The 27,966-nt window shown below is 36.7% G+C and overlaps 1 protein-coding gene across 8 annotated transcripts in view; it reads left to right on the top strand.

Moving 5' to 3' along the window:
* Positions 1-27,966, top strand: part of EBF1 (EBF transcription factor 1) — a 359,655-nt gene that overhangs the window by 268,296 nt on the left and 63,393 nt on the right. For 4 of the 8 annotated variants that reach the window (XM_014059163.2, XM_014059169.2, XM_014059167.2 and 1 more), the window contains exons 9-10: positions 21,010-21,143; positions 27,439-27,565. In XM_014059163.2, the coding sequence (XP_013914638.1) occupies positions 21,010-21,143; positions 27,439-27,565 (261 nt within the window). The remainder of the gene's footprint in view (positions 1-21,009; positions 21,144-27,438; positions 27,566-27,966) is intronic. The other 4 variants (XM_014059168.2, XM_014059172.2, XM_014059166.2 and 1 more) reach the window with 1 other exon arrangement.

Below are 27,966 nucleotides of genomic sequence, written 5' to 3' on the forward strand. Positions count from 1 at the left end.
TTTAGAACTACAGTATGCAAAGTTCTGAAATTATTTATTTTTATTTATCACATCTATATGGCTATGCTCAGACAGCGTGGTGGCTCAGCAGTTAGGATGCTGGGCTTGTCAGCTGGAAAGCCAGCAGCACAGGTTCAAGACCCGAGAGCCACGCAATAGGGTGAGCACCCATCTTTGCCCCAGCTTCTTCCAACCTAGCAGTTCAAAAGCATGCAAATGCAAGTAGATAAATAGGTACCACTTCAGTAACAGGTAACAGCACTCCATGATGACATGCTGGCCACATGACCACAGAAATGTCTTAGGACATCACTGGCTCAATTGTCTTGAAACAGACATGAACATAGTCCCCCATAGTCAGCAACAACTAGCAGAGTAAAATTTGTAGGGACTACTTTACCTTTCACTTTTATGGCCACCCATCTCACAAAAAATGAATCTGGGCAGCATACAGTAAAAAAAAGTATAAAACAATAACCACATGAAACACAGTACCGTTAAAATAGTTTTTAAAAGAAAAAGCACATACAAGAAATTCAATCAGTATTAGAGTCACTTCTAGATCAAGATCCGGGGTGGCACAGTACTGCAGGCTACTTCTTCTGACTGCTAGCTGATTGCATTTTGACAATTCAAGTCCAAGCGGTTCAAGTTGACTCAACCTTCCATCCTTCCAAAGTTGGTAAAATGAGGACCCAGATTGTTGGGAGAAATATGCTGACTCTGTAAACCGCTTAGAGAAGGCTGTAAAACTCTGTGAAGCGGTATATAAGTTTAAGGTACATTTACTTTAATCAGTTGATGTTTTAGGGCAGGTAAGAGTTAGCCAATTGAGGTTCCTTCCATCCTTCCTTTATTGCACATACATTGCTCTGCTCCTAAGGGCCATGTTGGTGCCTCTGTTGAAGAAAAACAGCATTTATTCAATCTTGGAGTGAAAAAGTACCAGGCAGAGCAGCGTATTGGAGGAAAGGCCTTTCTACCATGAGGATAACTAGATCTGCTACTTTGCTTGGCTTCTGTGGGGGGAGTATGGAGAGAACTCTATTGGCCTTTGCTGCCATTTCCAATTTTACCCCAGATTAAAATTATTTGACTTCACAAATAGTGGTGGAGATTAAAATATGGTAAGAAAAAAAGTCATGTGTATAATGAAGTCGCTTTGATTTGACATCTCAGTTTCTTTTTGTTTTACTGAAAATACATTCTAAATCTGCTAGAATAAGCCCAGGCAGCAATCCTATGTATTTTCTACGGAGGAAGGAATGCAAAAATAATTATGCTATCTTTCTGAAGAAATATCCATAGGGAAAGATTTTACATATCCACAATTTTGGATATATTTTATGCATGCACAACATGGTACATGGGTTTTGGGGCCACATAAATTTCATTTTTAATGATCTTGTTATCTTCAGCTGGGCTGGAATGGAAGGCCTGTGAATGCATCCTGCTCCCATAAAATCAGGCTGCATCTTCTCCAGGTCCTTACCCCTTTCTAAGGTGTTTCTACCCTGTATTTAAGCATCAGTTATGTAGTTCTGGAGAAAGCTTTTCAAGACCATGAAATGATCAAAATTCACAAACTTTGTTATAATATTGGGAAGACAGATTTCCTTCTTGTCATTTTCCTATTTGATCATTTATAAAATTTAATGACGCAAAAAAGTCCCCGAAGATCTATTACTGTACACTTTACACAATAACCCTGGGTAGAAAAAGAACTACAATAATATAAATTCACCTATATATGTTAGTTGACTATATACATTTGTTCAATAAATAAATAAATAAAAATATTATGGACTAGAAAATGAATTAATGTAATGTTAACTTTCTTTTTCTCGGAATAATCATTTGTATAGATTATGCTATACAAGTCATAATTAGCACAGTGCAATATTTTCTGTTAATTTCATAACATAGCACTAAATTAATTTTTAACCCTTCTATATTGCCCTTAAAGTTTGGAATTAATTTTCTCTTTTCAGTCCAGTTGTCATATATTGCTTAAAAAAAGAGGAAAATTCTCATTAGTTTACTTAACTGTAATCAAAACTGTACTCCATGAATTTTCCTTAACAGGCATGCCTTAATAAATACATTGGTCAATGTTCAGTGTTTATATTTCCAAAATAATTGCTGGCAGATGCTCATATGAACAGCTCTATTTGGTACAAGGGAAGTAAGACCAGTGATTTGTAGTAAAATAGTTTCACTCAGGTGTTTTTTTGTGTGTGTTTCAAAATTTTATACATTGGGATGAGAAGACCAATATATTCAATCAATATGGATTTCTAGGGTGTAAGTTTTAAAAGAGAACTTCTCTAAATCACAAACCCTAGCTCATAAAGAATTTGAAGGGAAAAAGGTGAAGGGAGTGTTACATGAAGAATATATATATTTTACTTTTCAAAACTGTGTTTAAAAGTCACTTCTATAGTGCTGCCAACATTTTAAATGGGCCATAGAATGTTTTAATGAAATATTTTTGTAAGGGCAAAATGGAACATTTCAAATGAGAACTGATCCATGTTTCAAGTATAGAATTTGAGTTTACTGGAGAGGCAGTTTGGTGTAGTGGGAAGGGCACCAGTGTAGAAACCAGGACACCATGAGCTTTTGTCTTGCCTTAGGCATGAAGTCAGCTGGGCCATCTGAGGCCAGTCATTCTCACTCATCCCTAGAAAGCAAGCAATAGCAAACCACTGCCAAGAAAACCTCAGAGATTTTCCCAGACAGTTGCTAGGAGTCAACACTGGCGTAAAGATGCCAATCACAATAGTCAAATAAAAAAGTTTACTATAAGCCATTTCAGAAGTTAGGGGATCTTAGATGAATGGCCATCATACCCATGTTGCTCTTCAGGTAAAACATGCATATAAAAGAGCCTCTTCTTTTTTTTTGTAGGTTCTATTTGCAATTGGCATTCTTCATTTTCCCTCTAGGTAGTGAATTCTCTTAATAATATACGATTCTTCCTACTGGCAGTTGCCTATTATCACTGCCTCCTTATTTTCTTTTTGCACATTAGAGTGGACATAGGATGTGTATGTGCCTGTGTATCAAACGTGCAAATAATTTTATTGAAAAACTTTTTAAAAATGATAAAACAAAATGTATGAATAGAGAATGTACCAAATACCAGGCCCTGATAGAAAGTTATATCAATTATGTTAAATGTTCAAATTGGTTGTCATTTATTTTTTAAAAAATTGTTTGTTCATTTGATGTGTGACTTTGAACATTTCTAACTACAGTAACCTTTTCTCTGAGAAAATGTTAATAGAATTAATAAAAATATTACAATTGGCTTTTTAGTATACTTTCTCTACCTTTTTAATCAGAAGAAGTTCTTACTGAGTTCACTGAAGTTTATTCATGAGTACATGAATATAAGATTACAACCAAAATAATTTTTCTCATGGATATTATTACAAATGTTATTTTTATCTTCAAAAAATACATATTTAAAATGTAGCTCTGGAAAGTGGTTGTAGAGACAGTTCTAAATCTCATGCTGCAAATTATCTCTTGCTAATATTATGACAATTATGCAGGAAAGCAGTTCTTATCTGCAATGATTACTTGCTGTGATGCAGTGTGTATTTTGATTATGTCATTCTAGACTGGTTTATTCACAACTCCCAGGCAGATTTTTGGTGGTTTTCTCATTTGGTAATTGCGGACATGTTGGGAAATTTAGGTTTACTCTTTTCTAGAACAAATATGTTCTTGTGAAATAAAGATTTTAACAAATGGAATGTATAGATTCAAAGAAACATAATGTTATCCAAAGGACTTTATCTGACTCAAGGCTCACCAATATTTCAAATTAGCTTTTAAACAAATGAGGCTATAGTCACCATCACCATCACTGTCATCATATGGTAAAATTAGCGGCCAATAAATTTTATAAATAAATAAATCATGTTTTTCCATGACTTTTTTTCTCAACCAAATTAATTGAAACAATAAATAAGGCTATAAAATTATATATAGTTTATATAGCTATATAATTATAGTTCTAAAACTAGCAGGGTTCATTCTTTGAAAACATATATATCAGTAGTGGGTTCCAGATCTCGTCACAACCAGTACACTGCAACGGGGCCAGGCATGCAATAGCAATAGCAATAGCAGTTAGACTTATATACCACTTCATAGGGCTTTCAGCCCTCTCTAAGCGGCTTACAGAGTCAGCATATTGCCCCCAACAACAATCCGGATCCTCATTTTACCCACCTCGGAAGGATGGAAGGCTGAGTCAACCCTGAGCCGGTGAGATTTGAACAGCTGAACTGCAGAACTGCAGTCAGCTGAAGTAGCCTGCAGTGCTGCATTTAACCACTGCGCCACCTCGGCTCATTGGGCACGCGCGCTGTGCATTCATGCACACACTACCGTCGAGTGACACTCAGCTACTCAGTGAGCTACTGTTCTGGTACAGTCGCCACTGCTCCCAGTTACCACTGGTACGCTCGTACTGGGGTGTGCCACCAAGATCCCACCACTGATATGTATGAATCCTGAATGTATGAAGGACTATTAAGTATGTTTGTTGTTTTGAGTTATTTATAAAAATAAAATATTGTATATTTATATATGCAAGCTGGAAAAAATACAACAAATAATCCTGTTGAACTACTATGAAATAAAAAGTGTTTTGTATCTGTGACAATACTGCAGATTTTTGGTTTCCACTATCTGTTTAGTTACAATCAATAATGTAGCAATGATGTCTAGGTAGAATCCTGTTTGGATGGAGCCAGATGTCCCTACGGACATTTGCAAAGGTTATCCAGTAAGGTTTTAGCGTTGCTTGAAGCTAATTTTTCATCTTGGACTTTGTATTTATTAGAATGTAAAGCCCAGCACACAATAGGGCACAGCATAATGCCATAGCCTCAAAATTACAGGGCAAGAAACCCTGTCAGTTTGCATGCTCTAACACTTTATTATCTAATGATCTAATATGCAACAATGCAAAGAGGAGATTCTCATCATTCTGACAGGAGCCTAAGAGAAGTGACTAAATTACTTTATGTACCATTAGCGCTAGCAACCATTGTGAACTCACAGCCAAGCATTTATGCTAATACTCCCAAATATATTCAAGTGGCCTTGTCAAGCTGATAACTGACAAGCAGTTTAAATAGGTTGGGTGGGTTTTTTTAGGTTTCTTTAAGGGCCAGGCCAGTGTTTTCTTCTTCCTGCTTTTCCCTGTCTTCTACAAATTGTGGCAACTCTTTGGAAGTTTGATTCTATAACAACCTGAATGGGCAGCAGTAGCCATGTTTTGGTTAGGTACAAAGTACAAATCTTATAGGAAAGATCGATTATGTTGTTAAATCTAAGAAAAGTTAGCTGTAGTATTCTGTGGTCATCATTGATAGTTCCCAATATTACAATTCATACTGGAATTAAGAATAGGAATCTACTGTTATCCATTTCAATCCAGAATCTAACATAAAAAGGCTTAAGGGTGTGCTTGATAGCAGGTGTTTGGCATGGTGATATGATACCACAATGTGTTTATTCTGTCAAGGGTCTTACTATCCTTGCTACTATCACCAGTAAGAAAATGAAGATGTGAAGTTGCTGTTTCAGCAGCAGCAAAAATAAAGTTGATATACATAGATTATTAATCACACTTTTCTAAATATAAATTACTAAGTCAGCAAGCATTGGAACAAATTCTAAAACAATGACTCAACTAGTATTTGTATTTTTTTCTGTAATATAACGCCCTAAGTCTTTTTGTGGAGCTCCAAAACTAGAACCTAAAGAGTTGTGACTTCTCTAGAATTATTTGTCTGCCTGCCTGCATGTCTATCATCTATCCTTATGAAGTAGAAAAAAAAAATTTGTTCAGAATTAATATCTCTCCCTGTTCAGTGGAATTATATCCTAGTGAATGTCATTCAAACTTCAATTTAACTGACCCAAAACTTGCAGAATCCTGCCTTGGAGTAGAGGAAAGCTCTTCTTTTCACATCTTGATTTATGGATGTATTTTTTTTTCCTCCAAGAGTAGTTGAAGTTAGTCTATCCACTTCCAATGAAACCCTACCCATAGCACATAAAATGCACTTGGGGATGGGGGGGGGGGGAAGCTATGAGAAGACAATCCTATCCACCCTTCTTTTCAGTTTTCTAGGTGATGTATGTTTGTGCACTGCAAATTAAGAATGATTACTTTTTTATTTTCAAGGTCTGGCAAAGTTGATGCACAACCATATTACTCCTATCTCAAAAGCTAACCCCCCGACTACCCAGCTAAATTAGTGGATGTTGAGGTTGTTTCCTTGTTTGTTTTGTTTTTTTTTCTTGACCTTTTTCTCCTGATTGAAACATATATTCATTTCAGGATCCCATCTATTAACCTTTAGCCCTCATCTTCATCCTTAAGGGGCAGCTGGACCATCTGTCTTCCTATTCTAGTAATGGAAGGCTTTTAATATGATGGGGCTCTTCCATTGATGTATGCTGAATATACCCAAACTGCATCTCAGATGATTACTATCCTGCCTACTGGCCTATGATAAGCATTGGTCATCCCAGCTGGACAGAGTGATGCTGGAACTTTTTCTCTTTTTTCTACAGAGCAGGATTTGTTTTCTTGATTTTTCTCCTTCTCCTGTTGCTCCAGCCTGCAGCCAAAGTGAGACAGAAATAACCATTCTTATTGTTATCCTTTCTAAACTAATCCAGAATATTTAACAGCCTATTTGGGAACTAAAATTGCATCTGACATTCTAGCTTAGTTTTCAAAGACTCCCCACTTGATATGCCGTCATACCTTTATCTGTGAATTTATAGTGGTATTAAGGTTTAATGAATTGAACAAGTCCCTGAACAACAACAAATATCTTCTTGTTGTGGTTGTTCAAATTTAGAGACTACACACTTTGTGCTTCAGATGAATATTAAATTTAGCATGCTTCATTGGCAGTAAACTTCAAGCTACTTATATTACACATTACTAATAAGTGTTTAAGGATGTGTGCGTGGGTGCTTGTTCTATGTTTGCCTGCAGAATGTGGCTGTTACTTGTGCTAAAGAATATACTGAGGCAGCAAATTTATATTCTGAACAGCAAATAAAACTTGAACAGACGGGCAGGTTCAATACAAAGGTTTAATCCTATCAGGGTGATTCCTCTTATGGCCATCTGGATTACGATGCATATAAATTCAGCACTTGTTAAAAATACAGCATAGGCCAAGATTAACATTCTAGATTTTCTAGTAGTTATTTGACTTTCTGATTTCCAGGCTCTGGAAACTTCCTTTAAAAGAGTCCTTTATTTAAAGGAAGAATCTAAATAGGAATAAGAGTTCTTAAAGCTTGAATTTTTATTTGTGGAAACCAAATTACAGTTCCTTCTTCCTCAACAATTTCCTTATATATCCATATATATTGCATTCATTTTTAAAGTTTTCCTTTCCCCTTTTAAAAGATTGGCTGCTTTGTGCAGCTTCAGGGGGAAAAAATGAACTGATACAAAAAAGGGGGTTCAGAAGAAAAACCTTTAATATGTGAGATGGAAAGGTGGAGCTTGTTTTCCACATAATGCAAGCATAGAATCTTCCTACTGTCAATGAAATCCCATTATATAACTAAGCCTGACACTTTATACAAAGTGGCTATTGTGTGTCTGGAAAACAGAAGAGTTTTATTTCAAATTTGACCAGAATGATTTAGTAGGTGGTCCAGTTAGCTGTAGAAAAATTACAACTGTGCCGTCATAATATATTGGCTAGCTTGCTTGGAACACTATGTTCACATTCTGAAACAAAATAATTGCACTCTGTTATCAATTGTACACCATGAAAATAATTATTACTATAGAAAGTCTGACATTCTTTCTTCATTACTGAAGAAACATGTAGAAACATTGCTATTCCAAAGCAACACAGATGGACTGGAGGCAGCAAATAAAGAAATATATGGCTGTGGTGGCAGGGAAGTTTAGCTTTATTTTTCTCAGCCATGATTTTTATATATGCGTTTTATGCTTCCTTCTATGTATCTGTATATAACTCCTGACATTCAGGTCTGGGAATTTTAGTCTCTTTGGATTTAGACATTTGCAGTGGAAGTGTTTTATCAAGTATTATATTTTGAGCCTCCCTCTTTGGCCTTGAATCCTTTGCCTTTCTTCTCCTCAGGCCCAGCCCCTCAATCTATGGCTTTATTTTTGCATTTAATCAACATAAGTAAAATAATGATTATTGCTATTGTATCATAGAGATTTATGTAATGGGTTGGATTGCTGAAAAGAAAACTATGTAGATTTATACAAAATTAAAATCCAAATTTGTTCATCATGAACATCCCATGAGGGACCTGGGAATTGATTTCTAGGGACAATTCAAAATGGCAATAAATTCCCTTTAATAAAATAAACAAAACTAAGATCTGGTGAACAGACTAACAACTGTTAACTATTTCTAATAAAAAATACTCTATCTCTCCGGAAGACCAGAAGAGTTGAAATACTCTTCTGAGATTATGCTTTTCTGTACAGGCAATCTCAGAAGATCTCAACAAACATAGTGGATTATAAGCATATTAGAATTGTTGATGGATAAAATACTTGTAATCTGTATCATAGGTAATCTGCGCCTGCATAACCAAACTGTTTTCCTCTTCCTCTTTACCATCGCCTCAATGTAAATCTTGTATCTGCCTAGCTATAGTGTGTCTTTGATCAACTGAGTTGCAGTTCACAAAACATTTTAAAATAACACTTGTTAGTTAGAAAAGATGCTACTGGAGTCCTGGTTTTTTTTTTTGCCACCATGGACTAACACAGTTCTCTTCCTACCCTACACTAAGTGAAGAACAAACTTAGCCAGTTGGTATATGTGCGGATGCAGTGGCTCAGTGGCTAAGATGCTGAGCTTGTTGATCAGAAAGGTCAGCAGTTCAGCGGTTAGAATCTCTAGTGCCACGTAATGGAGTGAGCTCCCTTTACTTGTCCCAGCTTCAGTTCTAGAGAAAAATAGGGACCACTTTGGTGAGAGGGAACAGCGTTCCATGTGCCTTCGGCATTTAGTCATGCCAGCTACATGACCACAGAGATGTCTTCAGATAGCGCTGGCTCTTCAGCTTTGAAATGGAGATGAGCACTACCCCCTAGAGTCGGAAACAACTAAGACATACCGTATTTTTCGTAGTATAAGATGCACCTTTTCCCCTCAAAATAGAGACTGAAAATCTGGGTGCATCTTATACATCGAATACAGCATTTTTTGCTTCCTGAAGCCTCGACCCTTTACCAAAATGGCCGTGCATAGTTTGTAGGAGGCTTTCAGAGAGCTCCTGGGGGCTGGAGAGGGCATTTTTGCTCAATTTCTCCCTCTCCCCCAGCCTCCAGAAGCACTCTATAAGCCCCCATAAGACTATGCATGCAATTTTCTTGACAGAAAATGTGCCCGTTTTTTCAAAAAATGGGCTGCTTTTTGTTCATTTTTGCCCCCCCCCTCCCAGGAGCACTCCAAAGACTATTTATGCCTTTTTTTAAAAAAAAATGGACCCATTTTCACAAAAAAATGAGGTGTTTTGGGGAGATTTGCGTAGTGCAAAAACTTTTTTTTTCCTTTCAGAAAGCTCTTTAGTTAGAGTGATTGATGAGAATTAGATTGATCAAGTAATATGCCAGCAGAAACAAAGTCCTAGCTGCATATTGTCAGTGATTTCCTTCTCCAGCACATGGATAAATACACCTGGAATCATCTACCTACCTACCTACCTTCTCTCTCTCTCTCTTTCTCTCTCTCTCTCTCGCTCCCTCCCCTCCCTCTATCTACCTTTCTCTCCCTCTATCCCTCTATCTACCTACCTCTCTCTCTCTCCCTAACTACCTACTGTATTTCTCTCTCTGTCTCCCCTCTATCTACCTACGTACCTACCTACCTACTCTCTCCCCCCCTACCTATCCACTGTATTTCTCTCTCTCTCTCCCTCTATCTACCAAAGACAGTAGGTAGGTAGGTACGTACTCTCTCTCTCTTCCTACCTACTGTATTTCTCTCTCTCTCTCTCCCTACCTACCTACTGTCTTTCTTCCTCCCTCTCTCTCTTTCTCTCTCTTCCTACTCACCGTATTTCTCTCTCTTTCTCTCTTTCTGTCTCTCTCTCCCTACCTACTATATTTGTCTCTCTCTCTCTCCCTATCTACCTACTGTATTTCTCTCTCTCTCCCTCCCTCTCTTCCTCCCTCTATCTACCTATCTACTTTTTTAAAAAAAATTGCCTCTTCAAAACCTTGGTACGTCTTATACTCCTGTGCGTCTTATACTCTGAAAAATACGGTATGTGTGAGGGGAATGTTTCCCTTTACTTATATGTGCCAACACTGTATATATTTGCAGTGCTGTCAACTTCCATATGATTTGAAGAATTGGATGAATTACAGGGTTTTTTTCAGCTCTTTTTTTATTTTTCTAGAAGGGTATCTCCTCTTGCACCAGTAGAAACTCTTCTTTCCTGTTACATTTCTGGGATAACTGCACATGACAAATTGACTTGAAAATATAATGAGTGATCTTCTCTGTCTTCCAAGTGTGAAGTCAAAAGCAGTGTAACAAAATCTGTTCTCTTCTTTCTTACAGGCATAGAAAATGACATAGAAAAAAAATCAATAAGTATTTATTTTAGCACTTAACTAGGGGAAGGCATAAAAAGGAACTGTGTTTTTCCCTGAGCTTTGATGTGCTGTTTACAAATAAAATTATTTTTAACTAAAATATTATTTGTGATGGTCACAGTAAAGCGACAGAATTTATTTTCATTCTGTAGAAAAATAATAATAGCAATAGCACTTAGAATTATGTACCACTTCACAGTGCTTTTCAGCCCTCTCTAAGTGGTTTCCAGAGTCAACATATTGCCCCCAATAATCTGGGTTCTCATTTTACCAACCTCGGAAGGATGGAAAGCTAGGTCAACCTTGAGCCACCCAGAATCGAACTCCAGGAGTGAGCAGTGAGTTATCCCTGCAGTACTGCATTCTAACCACTGCACCACCACAGCTCTTACAGCCTATGTAATCATAATGAAGCCATTTACCTACCACATTTTCCTCAAATGAATATGCAAAATATTAATATTTTTACAATATAAGTTTGATTAAAAACAAAAGTGCAAATAAAAAATATATCTATATTGCTCCCTACTGATAAGTCCAAGAAGGAACACTGATCTGGCTCTCTGGAGCTGAGAAACAAAGTAGACTAGCACATTTTTATTCTGCAGGGGTCCATAAGTTGGAAGTATAATTCAATATGTTGTCAAATTTTCCTGCAGCTTTAGAAGTCTCCCCATGCTGTATTCTTGCACCTTTGCCAGAGGCCAAGAGAGAATGGAATAAGGTGGAGGGAGGTCAACTTCTGAAGATAACTGAATGGAGACCTCTTTGTTGGAATATGTAGCTCAGTAGTAAAGCAGATGCTTTAGAAGCAAAAGGTCTCAAATATAATTCTTGGAAAACTTCTGTCAGCACTAAACATAATGAGATAGCTGACCAATAATCAAACTTTCTATAATTGAGTCTTCACCATGGTTATAGTGACTATGTCAAGTCATTTTTGTACATCGCAGAGCATACTAGTTCTATGTTGTTGTACAGAAATCCTCATTTTATTAGATAGACATGAAGTTTTTAAGAAGAAATTGGGTAGCTGGGTATAAAATATGAAATGATACCATTCTTTAGGTTATTTAATAGAAGCATAATTTTTACATAATGAAGTATGCTATGCGAGACTCTCAGTGGATCTTCAAAATCCTCTTATTGAGAGTTCAGTTGCTGATGTTACCTAATTATATCTTTCTACTCTATGCCAGCCAAGAGAGGCAGTTGAGGTTCTGTCCCAGTGCCTGCAGGATATTTGAGTTTGGATGGGGAGGAATCATCTCCAACTCAAGCCTACCAAGACCCAGTGCCTATGGGTGTTTGGATCACTAAAACGTGGGTTTATTCCAACTCTGAGCTTGGGGTTGCACTTCACCATTCAAGAATGGTGCACAGTTTGGAGGTCTTCCTAGATTCACAGATCCTGCTCAGTGAGCAGGTGGCAGATATGGCTAGGAAGGCTTTTGCCCAGCTTCATCTGGTGTACCAGATCTACACTGTCCTATTTTGGGAGCAGAAGTGGGCTACATAGCTTGACTACTGCAACACACTTTACATGGGCCTCATCTTCCTAGCCAGGGCTTTTAATTCTGCTTGAGTCCATACCACCATTTCTCTTATCTATCTAATGACTAGAATTGTCCAGGTGCTAATTCCCTTCATGATGTTTGGTCAGTTTCGTTTTTGCTCAAGTGGAGAGAGCTAGAGACTGCTGGACTGCATCAGCTACCACACCAGTTAGCAATTTGAAAGTTGTTGGTAAGCAGGTAATTGGCCTGCAGTTGACTAGTGCTGTCCCTTTTGTTCACTTTATCTACCTTTACCAGGTAGGCTTTTGCCAGAGTCTAACTAATCTTCCATTTCACCTCCTTGCACTATGTTATTGGGAATGAGTGAATGTACAATAGACCAGTCAGCTGTTTCAATCAAAAACCATGCAGTTCTTCTTTGTCTGGTGCTAACCAATTCTTGATCTTCCTTGCCCTTTTCTCCACCAGTTATTACAAGTTCTTTCATTTCAGCATCTTTTCATTTTTTCCCCATCACCTTTATCGAAGTTGCATTCTTATTATATTTCTTTGGATTGTTCAATAGCTGTGCACAGAACTGTAACTGTACTGTTACTTCTTTGTCAGGTGTTGACTGGTTTATTACATTTGGTAGAAACATTTTTGATTCAACTGAAATTGGAGAGTCTGCCTGGAGTGTGCAATTCAACCTTTGTATCTGCTGATCTTCTTGGATGTAGCTGTTATTTGCTTCCTTGATCTTCCTTGTTTCTGGGTGATATTTCTTGATCAGATATTGTTTGGACTTCTTTTCTTTATTTTTTCCCCCTAGCTTGCTTGCATCTGATCTTATTTTCCAACCTGATCTTCCATTGTGGAACTGTTTGACTTTTTTTTTTCTTGTTTGTTCATTTTGCATCTAAGGTATTCAGTTATAGCTGTCACCTTGCTGTACATTAGTTCATTTGTTTCTTGCAGTCAGCTGGTCCTTGTATTTGATACTGCAGTATTGTGTTATTATGGTTCGTCACATAGTCAGCCAGATGTTCACACTGGATTTGGGAATTTTATCCACTTATGGACTCATTCCCAAGGACCTGGGATAGGAAGATGTTGATGTTTGAAGGTATTGTTACAGGATGTAAACTCTTCCAAGTAAAGCTACCTTTTACAATTGACTGATGGTGATTTTATCAGTGCTGAGGGTTATCAAATAGTGTTTCAGCTCTTTGGGGGTTGCATCCAAGGCATCTATTACAATTGTACTAACTTTACTTTATTTTTCTATTGCCATTCCATTTCTATTAGCAGGTTTTTGCATTGTGTTGTTGTTGTTGTTGTTGTTATTCGCAACAACAGAATTGTATCACAGTGGCCAGTTGTTTCGCTGGATTTGGCATTGATTACTAGTTGGGCCCCACCCAGGGGCCTAGGATGTCGTAACGTATTTTCGTAATATGCGTGCAGATCCAAACAGTGCGGCTTTTTGCATTTGACTGCTGGTGATTTTGTCAATTTTTAACTGTTTTAAATGTAATTCCAGTGCTTTTGGAATAGCACTCAGTGTGCTGCTGCTGCTGCTGATGATGATGATTATTATTATTATTATTATTGTTATTATTATTATTAAAATTATGCTGCGCGGCCAGGCTTACAGGGGTTCTTGTTTAGCTCATTATTTAGCCTTTGGTTGCACCATGCTATACCTCTGAATATCTTACACATAACTCTGTTTCATTAAGCCTTCATTAAGTGCAGAAAGGGTAGAGAAACCGGAAGGTAAAATTTGGTACATATGTAATCTAAGGCATTTTAATTTCTATGGAAGAATGAATTATTAATGGAATATGGATATTTTAATTAGTTTACTTGGGACTATTTGAGCAAATACTTTCCAGTTTAAGTATAAACAAACTTATTTTATTAGAACTGGTTGCTTACCTCTTTCTTTACTTCCCAGTTTGGTAGCATCCTATTCTCCCCAGTTTGCTGGCTCCTGTGAATATAGACTGCAATTATCCATTTCAGTTGTAACCAGTGGCTATATTTGTGCATCATCCTACTCTATTTGGACTTAGAGCTACAAAGCTTTCTCTATGGAAGCTAACCCAGTCTTTTATGATAAATACTGAAGAGGCTATGAAATGGGTCACTCTTCAGTACCTGCACAACCTCCACGTTAATCATAGCACAGATTTTCTGAACCAAAAAAAGAGCAAAGCCAGAACTTGGCCGATAGCTCTGCATGTCACTAATTCGGCTCAGTAAGTCTGCACATCTCAGTTCAATTAACCCTTATTTCCAAGGCCACCCATAAACTACCAAGTAAGCACCATTTCCCCTTGTTTTATATCAATGAAATAGATTTTTCTTTTGGGAGTTGGGGGTGGGGAAGAGGAGGATATTGTTTACTTACTAATGAAGGGTGTGTTTTATCTCCCAGCCTTTGAAACATCATCTCTTCGATATGGCAAATCACAAGCTTTGACACTGCCAGTAGCTTCTTAATTTATTTGTATCATTAGACGCTCTGGTTTCCCAGCAGGTGATGATAGGGCATCCCCAGTAAAAATGTTTGTATATTCGTGTGAGCATATGCACACACATAGAGAATGTTAGCAGTTAAATAAATATAGAAGCAGAAGAAATCCCCCACCTCTCTATAATTATTTCTCGCATTCATTTTCCCCTCTCTCTCTCGCCGCCTTTGTGCGAAGCAAATTGGAAATCTCGTAATTAGGCCTGACTCTTAGTGTAGTATTAGACTCCCAAGCCAAAGGTCAACACCCTGAAATGAAATTTAAACCAATTAATCAGTTAGATTTTTACTGCTTGTCCGTGTTTTCTCAGCAATTCCCACAGCACGTAGCCTTTGATCAATTCTGCAAAAGCTAAAATGTGTGCCTGCTGCTAGCGAGATGGGAATGACATTAACATGGCACTCATAAAACAATCAGAGCAGTGAAACCCTCAAACAGAACAGGGCACAGTAATATTTAATAAAAGCAGGCACATAATCTTCAGAAATTAGCATTTTGTGCCTTGCTGTACCTTTGGGAGAAGAGCTTTTATTTGTGGAGTGATCATTATTATAACAAAGAACAGCTACCTAATAATTTCCACTTTCAGTTGGCAATATGCTATGAGCATTTCTGAACAATTATGCTAAACTGAGGCAGGGTAATCATTTTATTGTCACTGTTTGAAGAGAGGAAATTCTCTATCCACAGTGGCTACAAAAATGGGAGAAAACCCCACAAAGGGCAATGTAGTTTGTGACAACAACTTTGGGGAAGCCCTTGTACTTTAAGTGGCATTTGCTTTGTGCCTAAAAACGCAAGTGGAAAAAAAAACCAAGCCAGGTTCTTAAGGCCGGAACTGGCTCATGCATTTGCTTCCCTTTCCTTGATCTAACATGTATAAGTCAAAATGCCAGGATAGTGCCTATTCGATTTGTAACTGATGCGATTTGTGGAAATTTTAAGACTCTTCAGAAAGGTGTTTCTAAATTTTAGTAGGTTTATTTCCTGTCCTTTTATAGAAGGCTTAGACATTTCTAGTGAGCAGCATTTTCTAGAGTTTTGTATGCATATTTGCTGCTTTGAAAGAAACTCTACTGGCACCTTTGTCATTTGTGGACTGTTCTCTTCCCAGGTTTTCTAGAAACAAACCCATTCCCTTTTTTTCCTATTGATGTCACTACTATAAAGTACTTTTGCTTTGAGCACAATTCAGTGACAATCTAAATATGCAACGCCATTGATTTCATAAAGATCATAAATTGTACATTTCATTTAGTATGATAGAATGATTATGTAAGGAGCTTTATAAGTCATGTATCATGCATGAAGTGTTAGTTTGATTCAGTAAAACATGCATTTAAAATGCCTTCAGTATTGACAACACTTCTATAGACTGTCTTGTATACTGTCATGAATTATACTTTTTATAATAAGGCGATGCATAGGTATGCCTTTGAGAACTGAAAGAACTGTACGCTTTGAACAACAAATCCAGATAAAGTACAACCACCAGACTAGTCACTACATTAAGAAATGGCAACTTCTTAATTATACTCAAAAACCCGAGAGCCAAAAGAATCAGAATGCTAAGGATACATATGCAGTGAACACAGTTGCTACTGAAATAAACAATGAAACAAGTAACAGATGCAAGTGCCCCTACTGCAATGCGCTGTACATGGGGCAGCCCTTGAAGAGCATTCGGAGACTTCAACTCATCCAGAATGCAGCCGCGCGAGCGATCGTGGGTGCACCTCGGTACACCCACGTTACACCTATCCTCCACGAGCTGCACTGGTTACCGATCGGTCTCCGGATACGCTTCAAGGTGCTAGTCGTCACTTATAAAGCCCTTCATGGTATTGGACCTGGGAGACCGCCTGCTGCCAATTACCTCCCAAAGACCCATTAGATCACACAGGGTTGGCCTCCTCCGGGTTCCGTCTACCAGCCAATGCCATCTGGCTACCACCCGGGGGAGGGCCTTCTCTGTGGCAGCTCCGGCCCTCTGGAACGAACTCCCTGCAGAGATTTGGACCCTCACCTCTCTCCAGGCGTTCCAAAAAACCGTTAAGACCTGGCTGTGTCGGCAGGCCTGGGGTTGATGAGTTCCCTTCCCCTCTCGATCTGTGTGGCTGTTGGCTATTTTTTAAATGCATGTATTGTATTGTATGTTTCCCTTTCCCCTTTGGGTTGTTCGCCGCCCTGAGTCCCGCAGGGAATAGGGTGGCATATAAATAAAACAAACCTCAACCTCAAACCTCAAACCCTAAATGGAAGCAGAGGCTCACCTCTGTTATGGTCATTTATGGTCATTGAATATGCAAATGTCAGCTTGAGCTAGGGGTGGCTAAGTGTCACAGACTGGAACTCTCTCACCTAGCAACATTGACTGGAACTGTCCTGGAGAAAGGAGATGAATGAGCACAATGACCTTCATCTAACTCCCAAAGCAAGTCCAGAAAGGTATCATTGATGATATCAAAAGCTATTAAAAAGTCAAGAAGAGTGAAGATAGTCCCATCCTGTCCCATCAGGTATAAACTAATAGTTTGATCAACGCTATTTCACTCCCATAACCCACCCTGAACTCTGAATGAAAAGAGTCCAGATAATCCACTTCATCCAAAATCCTCAGTAGTTGCCATGTGACCACCTTCAGGACAGGGCACACCAATGCCTCCTTGAGAGCCAATAAAATCACCCAGATCTAATCATGTATTCCCTCCCTTGGTATCCTTAACCAGCTAGAAGCAACAGGAATCTAACACAGAGGTAGCCAAACTGCAAGAGAGCTATCTTGCCAGGTGCAAAGCAGTGGTGGGTTCTAGATACTGTTCCAATCGGTATGGTTGGAATGGGCCCAGTGGCATTCACATAAATGCGTGCAGCGCGTGCATGCATCTTAGCGCCTTCATGAGCCTCCACAACACTCCAGCTGCTCAGCAGAGCATCACACAGGTTCTGTATGCGCATACGCGGAAGCGCCAAAGACTTAAAAGACCGGTAAGGAGCTTGGGTGGGCAGGTGGACCCTCTGGAGCACCGTACCAGAATGGTATCTGGTGCTCCAGGCAGGCTCCAGTACGCCCGTACCTGGGCATACTTCCTGCAACCCACCACTGGTGCAAAGGCATCAAACTCTCTCCATATAAATTTCCAAGCCTTAGCCCCGTTGGGTAAGTTTCCATTGGCACTGCCCTAAAGTTGGAGTCCAATATAGAGCAGATGCAAGTGACTTTATCTCTGAGATGCATAGCATAATCTTCTCAGTGATCCTATAGATGAACTCTGAGAAGCGAGCGGGTCACCAAAAATAGAGCTGCTGAATGGGTATTTGCAAATGCAAGAAGGGTGGATAATTTTCCACTACCCTTACCATCAGAGTAGGCTTTAATTGTCCTCACTCTCTGTAATTTGCCAGCAGTGCTCTAGGCATCTTTTAGCCTCTTTAAATTCTTCAACCTGGACACTACAAAGAGTATGGGAACCATGGGCCTGGAGAAGCTATTCAGACACAATCTAATCCAGTTCAAAGCCATGGCCTGTCTTTCTTGCCATCTGACCACCAAGGCTTTGATTGAGTGATGGCATTTTCTTAGGGTGGAAAAATCATAATTCTTTTGGGGTTTCTTTTGCTCTATTCTAATTGCTTAATATTTTTATATACAGACACACACACACACACACTTTATCCTTTGTGCAATGGTAGAATGCAGAAAGAACCATTCAACCATTCAGCAGTGAATGGTTAAAAATTCTATTAATGGTACATTCTTTGCCTGCTTAATATTTATTTACATTTCTATTTATTTTCTTTCTGTCTGTATTTATATCATACTGTATGAAAAGGAAAGGAACAAATGACTTATTTCACATTTTTCAACAAACAACTTCATATTAAACAGCTGCTTTTACATAAAGCCTTGATATAAAAACAGATCATTTATTTTCTATTACCATTTTCCCACATATGCAAAATCCATTCAAACCTATTTATCTTCAGAGAAACCTTGTGTCCTGGGTCAGTAGTCTCATTTTTTAAAAACTGCAATTGAGTCTGGTCTGGGAAGAAGAAACTTGCACATGGTTATAATTGTACAGATAAATGGGATTGAACTTGAGCCCCATTGGATCATTCTCTCCATATCCATTTGTATTTGGATATAAATACTTGAAGGTTGCTCAAAATCATTCTCTTTGCTTGGAGGGCCATCACCCTTTGTGGGTATGTACGTGAGTCTGGGCGTGAAGGTATTCACCTATAGATGAGAATTCTCTCAGGTCAGCTGCCATATCTAAATGTCTATGTATAAATACTAGACAATAGGAATATGGGTTCAAGTCTAGTTTAAACACATATAGTCTACCAAAATCTTGGAAATAGTCATTACACAACACAACTTCAACTTTGTCACATTTTATAGAGAAAGAGAAGATCATCTTGGAACAAGATGACTATATGCTCCCTTGAAAGATGCAGTAGCTCAGTCCAACATAACATGAGCAGATTTGCATATACATAAAAGGAATTTCCTTACTCATTCTCCTCCTCATACACACAACATATATTCTCTAGGGAGTCCCCAAGCCATTCAGAGCAGATTTCAGGAATATGTAGGAAGAGAAATTTGATCTTCCAGCATTTTCCAGGGTTTTTTTTTTTTTTTTGTTTTTTTGCTGATTTTGAGGGAGAGTTTGATCTAGTTAGTGCTAGGACGAAAGGTCACCAAGAAAATCCCAGAATTTAGGCTAGACCGGGAAGTTGAAAAAATAACTTAGAAAAAGACAAAAGCAAGCTGTTTAGATAATACTTCTAGAAAAATTATAAGGATGTGTCCATAATTCACTAGGGAATGCATTTGACTTTGTTTATCCTGCTCATTGAAAGATCCCATTGCTTATTTTCATAAAAGAATTTAAGAATGTTCCTTTCCACAGGCAGGTTTTTACTTGCCCATGAAGATGTGCTTAACATGGCAGTCATGCAGAGAATAAGATAGATAAAAGGAAGAATAACAGTGAGTCATCTTTCAGTCTTGGCATAACAAAGCTGTGCCATCTCTGAATGAGATCCAAAGGTGAAGGCTTGAAAAGCTGTAGTAGTTTTTGAACCCAAAAAATATACCCCAAATGGCACAGACATACCTTATGCCAAAATGCCTAAAGTGAAAGTTTAAAAAGATATATAAATGGAAGTTGCTCAGTTCTTGTCATTTACTTTATGATGCCACTTTTTAGATTAACTCTAGGATTGTACAAATTCATTGTAACTAGGATAGGTTTATAGGTTATAGGTTTATTTCACTTTTATGCCGCCCTATTCCCAGAGGGATTCAGGGCGGCTAACAAACCACGGGGAGGGGATAATACAACAAAAAAAAAACAAGGACAAGCGAACAAAATACAAAGATAATTTAAAAGCAATCAACAGCCACACAATTCGACCGGGGAAAGGAACTCATCAGCCCCAGGCCTGTCGGAACAGCCAGGTTTTAACGGCTTTGCGGAAAGCCTGAAGGGTGGTGAGGGTCCGGATCTCCATGGGGAACTCATTCCAGAGGGCCGGAGCAGAGAAGTGTTCTAGTTTTAACTATAGATTTTGTGCTCTGTTCAGATGATTGGTAATTAAGTTTCATCCTTTCAAAACTTAATGTTATAAAGCCTACCATCTTTGGATTCATTAAAATATATGCTACTGCTAACAAACATATGGTTAAAAATAGGACTGTGGCTTCATTTTCTAATATGTAATGGTATCTTTTAAAAAGATAATCCATTTTCCCCCTAAACCTTTGCAAAGATCTGTTGTGTTTCCAAATACACTCTGTATAGATTTCCATGACTGCAAAGTGCAAAAATTATTTAAACATAATGATACGTCATGGCTATTTGCCATCAAAAACATTATAATCATGAAGCAGGTTTACCAAAGTCCTTTATGATGGATTTCCAAAAAGAAGAAAGCAGGGTCACATTTTGTACAGGCAGGAACTAAGAATCTGAAGAATGCACTCTTGTCTCCAGCCAGTCAGTCTTCAAGCAGCAAGTGTGCTCTTTTCTTTCAATGGGCTGCCAACTAAGATTATCTTTTAAAGAGAAAAAAATAGGAACAAAATTAAAAATTAATGGGGAATCATTCTCTTTTCAAGAATCTGTTCTAGAAATCTTTCTCCTACAAAAGAGGGGGACAGTGTGAGCCAGACAGAGAAAAGGGATCTTCATATTAGAAAGGGGAGGGGGTAATCAAAGTTTTCTCTTCCTCCCCCCAGGTCTTTTATCATTAAAATCCTATTCTAACAGCCAAATCCTTCTTTTTCATGTGTGTTGGAAAGCAGCTACACCCTGTATCAAAGCCATCAGTCCAAGTGAAGGATGGACTACGGGAGGTGCCACTGTCATCATCATAGGAGACAATTTCTTTGATGGGTTACAGGTCATATTCGGCACCATGCTGGTTTGGAGTGAGGTAGGTGTTCTCTGCAAATTAATATCCAGTAACTGTGTCTGGTTTATAGCCAGTTTTCTTTCTTTTAGGAAATCTGGTATAGGAACAAAGGGAATGCTTTCTAATACTTCACATTTTAAACAACCAGGGCATTAGATACACTTGTGGCACGTATCATTTTCCCCTGTTTATATTTATGTCTTTATTTATGAAATAAATTATTTTAAAAAATAAATCTGTGAACATACCTGCAGAGTTGCAAATAATCCAATTAGGAATAAGTGTCAGTCTTGATAATCCCAAAGGTTCTTTTTCAAACGGCAACTGGACTTGAAGACATTTTGCTTCCCATCCAAGAAGCTCATCGGAAGACCTGAAGAAACTTCTTGGATGAGAAGGGAAACATCTTCAAGGAGAAACAAAGTCCAGGTGCCATTTGAAAAAGCACCTGTGAGGCAACATGGTCTGGATGACTGAGAATCTCCATAGACATCTCAGTCAACATCAGAAACGATAGTTCACTTTAATGTAAACTATGGTTTTGTTGATGACCATAACACTTTAGTCCTCAGCCCTACCCTTTCTAAAATAAGAGAACAGTTTTGTACTCTATATGACACTATAGTCATATCATTTTATTTTTTGTTTCTTTAAAATAATTGCTCTCTGCAATTTTCCTCTCTTTTTTTAATTCTACTCCTTAATGTCGATTTTACAAACTGATTTAAAATGTGCTCTTATCTGTTGTTCCCTCATGCAATTATCCAGTCAATTATGATAAAAAATTGCAATTTTAGAAGCAACTTTAATGTGGAAGTACACATGAGGCATAAGCCCGTCCCAAATGCACATGCTTCAAAATGTACACGATGCGGGTTGGTACATTTTACGTCTGTTCATTTTGATGGACAAACATTTTAGGTGTAGTTCCCAAAATAAGGAGATCTCAGAAGGAAGAGAAATTCCTCCTGTTTGCCAGTGCTAATCTCTAAATGACACATACAAAGCTCCTGGATATGGAGATCTTCATACAATAGGCATTTATACAGGCAGTTCAATTTGGCAACATCTGTCAGGCATCAGAAGTTATGGATGCTATGAAAAGCTATAGATGCTGATCTATATAGTGCAGAAACTTGTGGGTAAAACTAGAATAGGACTTCAAGAGATTAACCAATATGGCATGCTGTTAGGTGCTGTCAAATGAGATGATGCATTTAGGTTTATTTGCCAGAGTATCCCTTTATTTTCCAGAGCAATTTGGAGAGATACTTTCAGTTACTTCATAGTAACGTTAGAATTCTAGGTTAAATGGGCATGGACCTGATATCCTATCACAACTTCATATGTTCAAATGTCCTGTTCTTACATAGGACAATTGCAAAATTAGGATTACAATCCTAATTTTTAATCCTAATCCTAATTATAATCAAGCAGGTACTTATATTTACATCACCTATGTAAAATATTATTTGATTATGTATTTCCTAAGGCCTTTGATGTGCTATTTCATATTCCATAATACAACTGTACCATTTCCTTACAAATATTGTTTTAATATTTATGAAATATATCCACACCAAAACCACTGAACAGATGTTAGCTGTGCATTTGTCACAATGAATATCCATACTTATCTTTTGCAGACCTAAGTTCACCCTCCAGATGTGCTTTTAAGGAGCTTTCCCTAAGAGATGCCCCAACCAAAATAAGTTAAAACATCATATATTGATTTTTGTGATTGCAGGATTAAACCCATAGTATTTTTTATTGCTTTTTGACTGAAGAAACAGAACACCAAGATAAAAATTTCAAAATACAGAATTATAAAAGGAAAATAAAGATTTACAGCAAGGGCATAGGAGCTTTGTATTTACATATGGTTATTTGATTTCCATTAAAATATTATAGATCATTTTAGCGTGTTTATAAAAATGTGAACTGCATAACATCATTTTGAATTGTCCAGGGATTTGATTGACAAGTAAGACTTGGTAACTTGATAATCGCTATTGCCTTTAGGAGAAGATTCTGTTTGTAGCACGGATAATTAAACATCTCAGTAATAGTAGATATTATTCTTTAATATAGTTGGGATTTTTTTTCAAAACAAAGCTAGGCCAGAACAAACTGTGTCTGGATAAGCAAGTAATTTTTATTAAAATCTTACAATTAATAATTTTTATCTTGTCTAGGTGACTGAAATTATCATTACATGACATTTGAATTTTAAAAAAAGTATAGAAATAAATTTCATTCACTTTTCATTGCAGTCCAGAATGAAATACAGCTAAATAGAACTAAATAACTGATGGAAGGAACTGTTAAAATATTGTTATTTGATGCCTTCCTGCCCCTATAAAGTATAACAACTGTATTTAAGAATATATTTAAGAAACAGTAAACAAACCAAAGTTTCATTTCTGAAATAGTATTCTTTTTCTATTTTGCAATTTGCAATGTAAATGTATAATTTTATTTCCCATGTATTCAAGCTTTGTAATTGCAGTATTTATACGCATGAAATGGAAACTGATTATCAAGACATTTCTCTTAAAACGCTATGCTGATTTGAACTTCATTAAAGAAAATAGGGCTTCCGCTAACTGAGCATGTGGAAAATAGGAGATACATGTTAAATATGCTGATTTAAAATGATTTTGGGCTACATACCATATTTATTACTTAAACATATATTTAGGTTCTATAACATAATTGCAACCTTTTTCACTTAGAGGAGTGAATCAGAGCATAATTTGCCTTCCTAATTGTGTATGAAAACACAGATACTTGAGTTTTCAATTAATCTCCAATTAAATTGTCATAATAACCATGATTTTGTTTTTAAAAAAATCACATTTAAAAAAGAAAATTTTGTATACAAGCAGTCAAGTAGAATAGCGTAATTATCTATCTATCTATCTATCTATCTATCTATCTATCTATCTATCTATCTATCTATCTATCTATCTATGAAAACACACATAAACATATATATATATATATATATATATATATATATATATATATATATATATATATATATATATATATATATATATACACATATACACATACACATACACATACACACATACTTATACATACATACATACATACATACATACAAAATATACACAGACACACACACACACACACACGCATATAATACATACATACAAAATTTATATATATCTATAACATTAACTTTATATCTCATTATTATTTGTGCAACTCAAAATGACGTATGTAATGATCCCACATTGTATTTTCTCCATCCCATCAACTTTATGAAGATGAGATGGGCTGAGAGGGAATGACTGATCCAAGTCTCAGCTTTAAAGTATAGGAGAAAACTAGAACTCATTGTCTCCTAGTAACTGGCTGCCATACTTGCATCAGATTAAAACTCAGCTATTAGCTAGAATAATTAATTGTTCAGATGAGAAAGGGCTATTGCTGCATATACATTATTCCTGTGTGCTTAAAGACATGGAACCCTAAATAACCTTTATTTATTTTTTTAATAAATGTGCATTTGTATGTCATGCATCTGTCATCCTGAATCTGGTTGGTTATATATTCGTATTGCTTGTGTATGATTAAAAAAATATGAAATTCATTATCATGTGATGTGACAATGGCTGCTGGCTTTTGGGTTTTGTTTGTTTTAAGTTAGATCATATACTTATAAAATGAAATCTCCAGGTTCAAAGGCAAATTATGTCTAAATTGCATAATTAGCATTAGATGCTAATGACAAACAATGAGACACGGTTATTCTTTTATCCTTTCTTTTTTGACCTTCTTTGAAAGACCTAGTTGGTTATTCCTATAACCAACTAATGGACTAGACATTTCTAGTAGGGCTCTTATAAAGTTCGGGTATTTTAATCCTGCATAGTAATTGTGAAGTTTGTAGTTGGGGAAACTGTAACTGATTTTAGTTAAATAAGTAGTCAGTATGTTTGGGGTAGGGTTGAATTGGGAGGAATTGAATTGGAGCAATGATATGAAAGACAAAGACAAGGTTTAGCCCTTTCCTTTTTCACTTCTCTGATTAGAATACTTCCCAATTGTGTAAACCACCAATGAATAGTTTACCCCAAAATAGTGATAGAAGGGAAATATATAGGTACAACTAAATAGGTATAACATTCTTCTGCAGTGTGTTGATGAGGCAGCTGGTATGGAAGCTTCTAGAGGAGAAAGGGCATCTGAAGAAACTTATGATTTATTCAGATTGTGATCTGGATTGGGAATCTTTCCAGAGAACAATGATTATGCTACTGCAGCTCACAGATTCTGAGATTGTGAAGTTTGGAGTAATCTCTGAAGGTGTATAGTCTCCAGTGGGGAATCAGAGATGGATTGAGATTGCCAGAAAAATCTAGGTACACAAGAAAAGGAACTCAGTGATAGATTAACAAGAAAGGGATCTGCAATAAAAAATACATAAGATAATTTTAAAAACGCAGAAGATAATTTATTTTAAAATTTATTCTTTGGAGTTCACAAGGCTTTGTTTTATTCTCTGTATATGGATTTGTCACTTCTTCCTGGTCATTTCAGGTACTTTTGTTCATAATTTCTTTTTTATGTTAAAAATGGAATCTTTCTCATTTGTAGAACTAAACAGTTGTTAGATAAAACTATCCAGTAATATCATATTGAACAATCCATAAAGCTCAAGGCCAGTTAAGAGCTGCACTATCACAACCAAAACCCAGTGAAAAAAAATGTTCATTGCTTTATCAAACTTGTGCGGTGTCCATTTCACCAGAGATGACTCTAAGTGACTTGCAGAAGTTAAATAAAGTGCAATATAAAACATTTAAAATAAAGATTTTAAATTTAAAAATTGAATTAAAATAAGGAAATGGGATGGGATGGAGCAAAATGTACATAGCAAAGAGGCTGGGTGTTCTCTATTCCATTAGCCATCTCTAATGTGGCACACTCACATTGGGGCCCCTACAACTAAGTTTGTAGTTTATCTGAGAAAGACTTTAAATCAGTCTTTAACAAGATTCCAAAAATGCTGTTTTTAACATGTCTTTCTTTATATTATAAATATTACATTCCCATATCATGGCATGTTTAAGTGTCAACCAACAGGACTAGTTGGAGCATGGTAACTTTCTTATAATAGCCCAAACTAATTTTGATAAATTGTTTATACTTTCATAGCTCAAGGTAAGAAGTACAGAATAAACAATAACTATTTAAAATGCATAACATATGCAACAATAGCTGCATTAATTACAGGTGATAGAATAAAGCTGAAATGTGTCAAATAAAAATTAACATTCTGTGTTGTTATAGAAAGACCCACATGCTCAGAATTTTAGAGACACTTTCTCCTATCTTTACATTTAATCCACTGCAATTTCCTAATGAGTTAAGATAAAATATTTGAGGCAGATGAAGTAATGTTGTGATAGAACAGTTTATTTAAAAATCTCAAATGAGAAAGGCTGTTAAAGTCAGATCTAATTCCTGCACACATATATACATAATACGCATTCACATATTGTAGTTATTATTTTGTGACCAGGCTTGTGAAAGTGTCTTACAGCAGTATGCAATTAATACTTCAAAAGCTATAGTATATATTTTATAGCATACAAACCCAGAATCTCCCAGATGAACCAGAACAAGTATATGAGGTCAACCTTGTGCTCTGTTTAATGAAGTATTCTGCACAGAACAATATTATAATATAAGTTTGGGATTTCAGTTGGAATTCTAATTCTGAAAAATAGTGATGGACTATTACAACAAAGGAATCCCCTATTGCATCACAGATAATGCAGTGAAACAGGGTAAATATATTAAAGTTAAGCCCTCTGAATACATGTCATTGTCAGAGAGAAAACATAAACGTGCTTATTTTTTCCATTGCCTTCACTGAAATGTGAAAAGCCCTCACTTTTTGCTTGATAGTTTTCTAATATGACACTCATATCTGATCTGGCATATGCTAGGGGAGTAAAATGGAAATCCTGTGGGATTCCTTAGTATAGAGATTGCAAGTTGGTTCAATCAAAAGTTGTGGTTTGTCACAAGAAATTCTCATACCCCAAAATAAATGCTTGCTATGTACGAAAACAAAGCTAATATAATTATGTCTGGGAAATAACATTTGCAAATATTGTTGTCATTGGCTTTTATGCTAGTTATTCCAAGAATACATTCAAACAATGACAGGTTAATTATATATTCCAAAGTGTTATAGTGTGATGTGAAAAAAATATGTTATTACATAACTATTCTATATCTAACCAATTTCCTCTATTCTTACAATTTCTTCTAGCTTATTACGCCACATGCTATCAGAGTTCAAACACCACCCCGACATATTCCTGGTGTTGTAGAAGTTACATTGTCCTATAAATCCAAGCAGTTCTGTAAAGGCACACCTGGAAGATTTATCTACACAGGTAATGTTGCTTTAATTTAAATATAGTTTTTTATCTGAAAAGATATAGCTGACCAATGTTTGGTGGTGTTGCTACTTTGAGACTATGCATTGTAGTAATGAATATTCCAAATTAATGCAGAGTCTTCCAACACAAAGAAACTTTCTTCTTTTTTTCACATGACAATTCAAATAATAATTTGTACGCTGTGAAACATCCAACCACTAATTCATTAAGACTTATATTTCAAATGAAAAATAATAACATCACAATTTGACTAAAAATCAAGTTCACAGTGTGAGGAAAAGGTTTTGATGACATGGCTGTCATCAAAGTTCCTGTCCAACTAACAATGGGCTATTATTCTCTGTTGATTATCAGGAGAAGTTCTGAGCCATCATCCTAGTATTCTATAGTTGCTG

This window comes from Thamnophis sirtalis, unplaced genomic scaffold, assembly GCF_051295495.1.
Source record: "Thamnophis sirtalis isolate CommonGarterSnake01/CBP01778 unplaced genomic scaffold, rThaSir2_p1.2 scaffold_3, whole genome shotgun sequence".
Classification (NCBI taxonomy): Eukaryota; Metazoa; Chordata; class Lepidosauria; order Squamata; family Natricidae; genus Thamnophis; species Thamnophis sirtalis.